At 47.9% G+C, this 7,696-nt stretch overlaps 1 protein-coding gene across 1 annotated transcript in view; it reads left to right on the forward strand.

The window, feature by feature from the left end:
* Positions 1 to 1,654: 1,654 nt before the first annotated feature.
* The window catches only part of LOC104982228 (multidrug resistance-associated protein 4-like), an 84,877-nt gene continuing 78,835 nt past the window's right edge, over positions 1,655 to 7,696 (forward strand). Inside the window, exons 1-3 of the mRNA XM_010831563.1 lie at positions 1,655 to 1,689; positions 2,709 to 2,819; positions 3,354 to 3,474. Of these exons, the coding sequence (XP_010829865.1) occupies positions 1,655 to 1,689; positions 2,709 to 2,819; positions 3,354 to 3,474 (267 nt within the window). The remainder of the gene's footprint in view (positions 1,690 to 2,708; positions 2,820 to 3,353; positions 3,475 to 7,696) is intronic.

The raw sequence follows: 7,696 nt of genomic DNA on the forward strand, positions 1-7,696 counted from the left end.
TTTTTATTGGAGTATAGTTGATTTACAGTGTTGTGTTAGTTTTAGGAGTACAGCAAAGTAAATCAATAGACATATATCCACTATTTTTAAAAGGTTCTTTTCTTTAAAAAAAGATAAAAGCTATTACAGAGTATTAAGTAGAGTTCCCTCTGCTACACAGTAGGTTCTTATCAGTTATGTCTTTTATATATAGTTCCCTGGTGACTCAGACTGTAAAGAATCCGCCTGCAGTGCAGGAGACCAGGCTTAGATCCCTGGGTTGGGAAGATCCAGTGAGGAGAGCATGGCAACCCACTCAGGTATTCTTGCCTGGAGAATTCCCATGGGCAGAGAAGCCTGGCGGGCTGCAGTTCATGGGGTTGCAAAGAGTTGGATACGTATGTAGTAGTTTATGTATGTCAATCCGAGTCTCTCAATTTGTCCCTTCCTCCCTCCCTCGCTGGTAACCATAAGTTCATTTTCTATATCTGTAACTCTGTTTCTCTTTGGTAGATAAGTTCATTTATACTGCTTTTTAAGATTCCGTGTATAAGTGATACCGTATGATATTTGTCTTTGTCTGCAAGCAGTTTTCTCTGGCAATTGGGATGTGCTCTTTTCTATCTAACCACAAGTGTTAACATAAAAACAGCAGGAAATGGTTGGGGCACAAATTCCCCCTTGATCAGCCAGCAGGTAGTCAAGAGCTTTGCAGTGATCAAGTGTCATGTGGGCCAGAGGCTCTAGTGAAGATTTTGTCATTCTAAGGTTAGAACTGGGTTCTCTACTTACCTAGGCCAGTCTCTGACTTTTTTAATTTCTTTTTTTTATACTTAGGGTATTATAAATTCTTTCTCATGCTAGGCTCACCAGGGATCCTACAAGAGTGACAACTGCTATTACCAGTCCAGCTCCCCTCCTGACTAGATGAATGGCCCCCTTTGATTCACAGGTTGTGCAAGTGTAATTAAAATCTGAATGTAACCTTGATCTGGGTGTGAACCACATATAGCCCAGTGTCCCCTGGTAGTTTTCTTGGAGATGGTTGATGGCCCAACATGGGTGGCCCTTGCTACAAGGTCCTCAAGGAACAAACATCCCTCAGGGGCACACACACGGTCTTTGAATTTTATTGAGTCTTGTTTAGGCTCATGGTGGTGCCCTTCCATCCAGGGTACTTGCGCATGGCCAGGCCCCTCCATGTTTGGTATGATCCTGTCCCCAGAGCCCTTAAGCATGGTAATTATCTAGAGTCGGCCATGCCTGTAGGTGGAGGGCTCATAGTAAATGGTTGGTTGGACCCCCAGAAAACAGGGATTTGACTAACACATATGTCTTTGCAGCGGTGTGGTGGCAGTGGGGGCAACCTTGATGTCCCTGGGCAGAAACCTGGGCATGGTGGAATTAAACCGTAGTTTGGTGATATTGTCAGCTAAAGTTCCCTGAAAGTCTGGTGAGCAATATTTATTCCCCAACTGAGGCTGATGGTGACAGATCCAACAATCAGTAAAATTCCAGCCCTTTTGGATGTTTGAATGTTACTTTTAAAAATAAATGAATTTTCCCGAGAGTGATGCCGAGGAGGACCATAAGAAGAATCAATCGCATTTTAGTTGGGAAGCTATTACTTATCTTGAGGTTGTCTTCAGAAGGTTGGGTTCAGAAAGAGGCTCACATGAGTGTTCTGGCTGAGGGGAGTCTGACAGGACTGTAAGTAGTTCCGGGTCCAGAGCCTGTTAGACTCAGGGTGTTGTGTCCATAAGATAACTCCCTGTAAAAACTTCTCTGTGTTGACAACTGATCTAAGGAGACCTTGAGACCTCAAGTTTGCAACTTCTTTGAATATTACTGGTGCTAAGACACTTCAGTCATGTCCGACTGTGACCCCATGGACTGGAGCCCACCATGCTCCCCTGTCCATGGGATTTTCTAGGTTTGAACACTGAAGTGGGTCGCCATTTCCTTCTCCAGGGAATCTTCCCAACCTGGGGATCGAACCAGCATCTCTTACATCTCCTGCTTTAGCAGACGGATTCTTTACCACTAGTGCATGTAGGGGAGAAGGCAATGGCAACCCACTCCAGTACTCTTGCCTGGAAAAGCCCATGGATGGAGGGGCCTGGAGGGCTTCAGTCCATGAGGTCGCTAGGAGTCGGACATGACTGAGCGACTTCACTTTCACTTTTCACTTTCATGCATTGGAGAAGGAAATGGCAACCCACTCCAGGGTTCTTGCCTGAAGAATCCCAGGGATGGGGGAGCCTGGTGGGCTGCCTTCTATGGGGTCGCACAGAGTCGGACTTAGCAGCAGCAGCAGCAGCAGCGCATGTAGGTATCCTTCAATCTGATACATTTCAGAAGATTTAAGTCCTCAGTAATACAGGAACATATCTGCAGCCTTACCCACAATGGCCATTCGGCTCTATTCTGCATGCCTGACCCACTGTTACTTTATTTGATTTCTAAACATTTTTTTTCTTAATAATTAAAGCAGATGTACAATGTATGTTCAGTAGGCCACAAAGAGGCTGCTTTAATTATGTAATATATAAGCCAGCATGACTTTCCTATACCTAGAATGTATGTGTGTTTGTAAGCATATATCTAATTTTCCCCATATCTTTATATATTTAAAATGTAGACTTTTTTTAACAATGTCCATGAATGTAGGTTTCTAATTAGAGATGTGTAATTTGGATATATGTCACTCTCCTTTTAATTTTTAACAGGTGGCTAAACCCCTTGTTTAAAATTGGTCACAAACGGAAATTAGAACCAGATGACATGTACTCGGTGCTTCCAGAAGATCGCTCCCAGCACCTCGGAGAAGAGCTGCAAGGGTGAGCACAGACATCAGGGAGAAGGGGAGAAAGAGTGAGAATTTCCACGTGGGGCTAAAGGTTTGAGGGAGGCTTTGCCTTCCTCTGGGTTCTTCTGAGACTCCTCTCCTGACACTGCACGCTCAGCCACTCAGTTGACCCTGGGCTTAGCCCACTTTGGAGGCCCGCGTTCCCTGTGCATCTGTGGGCATGGAGGGAGCCCACAGCCACGGCCCTGGAGGCCGAGCTCTATCCCCGTAGGTGGGGTCCCTGGAGGAGGGAGTCTGCCCACCTGAGCTGCTTGTGACCTGTGAGTCCAGCAAATCTTGGCAGGAACTTGTTTCCAGAATCTGGAACTTTTGCCTCAAGGCCTGTTTCTCTGGTGCTTCAGAGTCTGCACTGCTTATCTTTTAGGAGCCCTGTGAGCAGTTAGCCAGCATCTATGGGGCAGCCATAGAGTGCCCTGTAGTGAAGGCTTATCTTCCCCTCTGTCCCTCTCCCATTTTCCCTTTGGTGGACACACTGTTCTTTACTGTGCTTTGTTTTGTATCACAGGTACTGGGATCAAGAAGTGAAGCGAGCCCAGAAGGATGCACAGGAGCCTTCCTTAATGAAAGCAGTCATAAAGTGTTACTGGAAATCCTATTTAATTTGGGGAATGTTTACATTTCTGGAGGTAAAAGATTTTCATACTGTGCACTGCTTTTTGGTGTATGTGTCTCTGTACTGAGGTGGAAGGGACCAGTGGGGAGAGCCAGGGGTCTAAGGTCTGAGGATAAACCCTCATGGAAACACGATAGAGCTCAGAGGTTGTATTCATCTTTAGAATGGCGAGAACTGGACTCCAGGGGTTACTGTTCTTTTAACTGGTTAAAGAGTGTTGTGGAAGGATGGCCTTGAAATAAAAGACATTTTATATTATGGTAGAAAGTTCCTGGTGTTCAGTATAAAGGCTGACTGATCTTTGACCAAAAGAAGATTCCAACAGCCTCAGGCAATATGTGCCCTGTGATTTAGAGGAAGGTAATTTGGACCTGAGCCCAGAATAAAGTACCTTTTATGGCGCTTTGTTATAGTTTAACAAGGTAAAAATTATTACCTTGACCAGGTCACATCTGATAAATGCTTCTCTAAGAAGATATCATCGCCTTTCCTCTTCCAGGGGAACAGAACCCAGCATCTGGACCATAGCTGCCCAGAACTTCTAAGAGCACACCTTTCCCCAGGCTGCCCCCTTCCCCGTGGGCTGGCAGTGTGAGCAAAGGCCCTGTGGGGAGGAGCTCCAGCTTCACCGTGAATTCTGTGCACCCTCCATGCTGCTTTCTTTCCCTGGTTGTGGGAGCAGATTCCTGGTTGAAGGGGGATCCTGGTATCCTGGCATTGGCAGAGGGTGTAGGAGGGAATGTGCAGGGCAAACCAGAGGCAGAAAGCTGTGAGGTCAGTGACCCCTGTGACCCTGAAGATCCTGGGTCAAGATCCCCCAGAGGACAATCCACCTGGGGACACAGTGCCGTCAGCCCCCTGTTCTGGCTGAGCCTGCTGGGGGTCTGCTGCAGACCCCCCCTGGGGGGCTCGTGCTCTCCGTGGTCCCTTAGCGCTGCCTTAGGGACACGGGCGGCGTGTGAGTGTGTGAGGGCAGGACGGGTGGAAGATGCAGGTGCTGTGAAAGGGATGGAGGATGTGGAGAAGGTGTGAGCTGTCCTCAGTCCATTGTGTTGGGGGTGTGGTGGGTGGGCCAGGTGGTTTACAGGTGGGAGGTGTGGCTCTTGTTTAAAGGCTGCGCTGGACTGAAGGGCACTGTGGGCAGTGGGCAGCTGGGCAGGTGAAGTCCACCCCACACAACTGGAGAGACCAGAGTATCCGTCAGCTCCCAGGTGACTGGATGGCCCTGGGGGATGGAGTTCTCACTGATTTCAGAAGAGGATTGGCCATTGTGCCAGAGGGTGGGACAGGTATGTGGAGCAGGGTGCCGCCTTTGAGAGGGTACTGACCACCTAGCTACTGCAGTGCCCTGTGAAGGACAGGAGTGGGAGAGGGAGCAGGAGCCCGTCAGGCTGCCCCAGCCCTTCTTTGTCCCGTGTGCAGCTGTCCTAGTCATGGAATTTCCGCATAGTCACAGTAAGTCTGTTTGAAATACACAGGTGGCAAGCTGGTGTGGCCTGTTTGTGCAGGATTTCCTGACCTCACACAGCAGAGCTCTCATGAATTCTTATCAGGAAACCCTGGGGCCTCAGTGTCTGCCTGTGGCTCATGCCAGGTGCCTGGTTGGATGAGTGGCCTCAGGGTTTAATGCTGGATCATATCCTGGAGCAGGTCTCTTCCTGCTGTCCCTGGTTCTCTAGTTTCTCTTTGGTACCAGATGCAAAAGAGTCTTAAAGTCAGGTGGGTTCAAAGCAGAGCCCATGTGGCTGGGTTTGAACTGAGCTACTGGTTTTTCTTGCTGTTCTGGGCTGTTAGCCCCTTGAGTGGGGTCACTAAGCCTTGGATGGATCCCATTCTAATATGAGTTCTGGGTCTTGGCTGTGGCAGCTCATGGGAGAAACAGACATAGAGAGAGAGGCCACAGGATCTGGGGTTCTTCCTGAGATGGAATCCTCCCCACTGTGGTGCTGGGAGTGTTGATTTCAAAGTTGTCCAGCCCCATTAATACTTCCTGCTGGGGTCCAGGAAGGCCAGGCCTGGGGCTGCATAACGTGCAACTGGTAGAGCCCTGGGCCCTTTCAGGAGGTTGGTCTCTGGGTGGTCATGGCGGAGAAGTGGGGAGTTTAAATTTAGGGGCTCATCTGTGTGGCAGTACTGCTAGTACTAGTAGCAGTGCTAGTTAGTTAAATAATTGATTTTATGAAGCAACTTCCCGTGTTGTGATCAATCTGTACTGCTTGTTACTCTTTATATTTTAGATGGTGGAAGATCTAAACTCAGCCCAGGATTTTCTAAAACACAAACATGTTTCCTTTTTGATCTCCGGCCCTCTTTTAATCCCTCAGGTGCACAGAATGCCCTGTGGATCATCCATGATCCCAAGAAGTGCGGTCTTTCCACCCACAGCACGAGCAGGGCCTCCCAGGTACTCCTGGCAGCCCCAGTGGGAGAAAGCAGGGTGACGCCAGTCCAGAGTGAGGCTTTTAGGGTTTTAGGATTTTGAGATATGAAAACCTCTGTCCTATGAGAAGGGCTTCCCTTGTGGCTCAGCTGGTAAGGAATCTGCCTGCAATGAGGGAGACCTGGGTTTGATCCCGGGGTTGGGAACATCCCCTGGACAAGGGAAAGGCTACCCACTCCAGTATTCTGGCCTGGAGAATTCCATGGGCTGTCCTTTGAGAACTGAGGAGTATCTCTACCCCTCAGAGAAACAAGTACCAGGCTAAGGAGCACTTGCCGGTCACCCCTAATTAGAACAGAACAGCCGGAGAGCTCCCAGCACCCCTGGCCCCTGTGTGCACCTCCACGGGTACTGTGGGTGGGGAGGACAGGTCTCTGCCTGCCCAGGGCCCTCAGGGTGGAGAGGAGGAGCCTGAAGCCTCTGCCTGGGCCTGAGTCACAGAGACCACCTCCCCAGGTCATCAGTGCTTCTCTCTGAAAGGTGAGGTCTCCATTGCTGCTGTGTAAGTGGGGTGACCTCAGAGAGCCAGAGTGGGTTCACCCAGTCCCTTCCCCTGAGAGGGGAGGTGTTGCCGGGAGTTGTGTCCTTTTCCCAGGACTCTTAGAAGTGGCCCAGCCTTGTCTGGTCACTTGGCCTTTGTTTGAAGCCACTTTTGCTGATGGCCTCTGGTCCAGGTGGAGGCTGTGGGAAGCATGTGTGTGTGTAAATGTTCACTTTGGAGCTCAGCTAATGGGCAGGAAGTAAACAGAATCCTCTGCATCCCACAGTGGGCTTTGTGCCTCGACTCACGGCTGGTTCCCCAAGAGCTGAGTGGTCTTTGCATTTATTTCCCAATCCTTTCTTCCATGTGTCCCTCACTTTGCTCAACCCAGGAGTCTGGGAAGTGTCTGTTGGTGGCAAAGACACTGTGGGCTGACAGCAACCACTGAGGACCACACAGCAAGGGAGAGAAGGAGGGGGCCTTGAGCCAAGCAGAAGGAGACCTGCCGAGCAGACCTGCTGTGTGCGCCTTGCTGGTTCCTAAGAGCATAACATTAGCCATTAGCCATTCAGTTCAGTTCAGTTCAGTCGCTCAGTCGTGTCCAACTCTGCGACCCCATGAATCGCAGCATGCCAGGCCTCCCCGTCCATCACCAACTCCCAGAATTTTAGGTGTTAGTAATATCCACAGTGATGACCTTGAGTTATAAATTAGGGTTTTATATCCACCTTCTTTTCTTTTTCTAAGCATATGTAAATTTTTAATGTAAAATTAAAAGAATTTTTTAAAATTGAAGTATGATTGGCTTACAATGTTATATTAGTTTCTGGTATACATCATTAGTGATTTAATATTTTATACAGTACATGATAAGTGTAGTTACCAACTGTCACCATGCAGAATTATTCCAATATTATTGAATATATTTCCTATGTTATATAATTCCATGATTTACTTATTTTTAAAAGTTTATATATTTATTTTTTGTCCCCAGTCCCCTTTTACTTATTTTATAATTTGGAGTTTGTACCTCTTAAGTTCCCTCACCTATTTCACTTGTTTCCTCCACCCCCTTCAATCCATTTTCTTTATGTAGTCAGGGAAGTAGGAGACTCTTTTTGAAAGATTGCATTCATAATGGTTAAAAATTGCAGCAATCTGGGTAGAAGTGAAACTTTATAGTCTAGAAAATTTGGTTTTACACATGACTTTTCTCAAGAGTTCTTGTTCCACTGTGGTCTCCTGTGAGGAACAATGAGTTTTCCAAGCCTTTGTGAATCCAGCCTCTGCCATTAAGAATAAATCTCTTACCAG

This window comes from Bison bison, unplaced genomic scaffold (assembly GCF_000754665.1).
Source record: "Bison bison bison isolate TAMUID 2011002044 unplaced genomic scaffold, Bison_UMD1.0 scf7180017864527, whole genome shotgun sequence".
Lineage (NCBI taxonomy): Eukaryota > Metazoa > Chordata > Mammalia > Artiodactyla > Bovidae > Bison > Bison bison.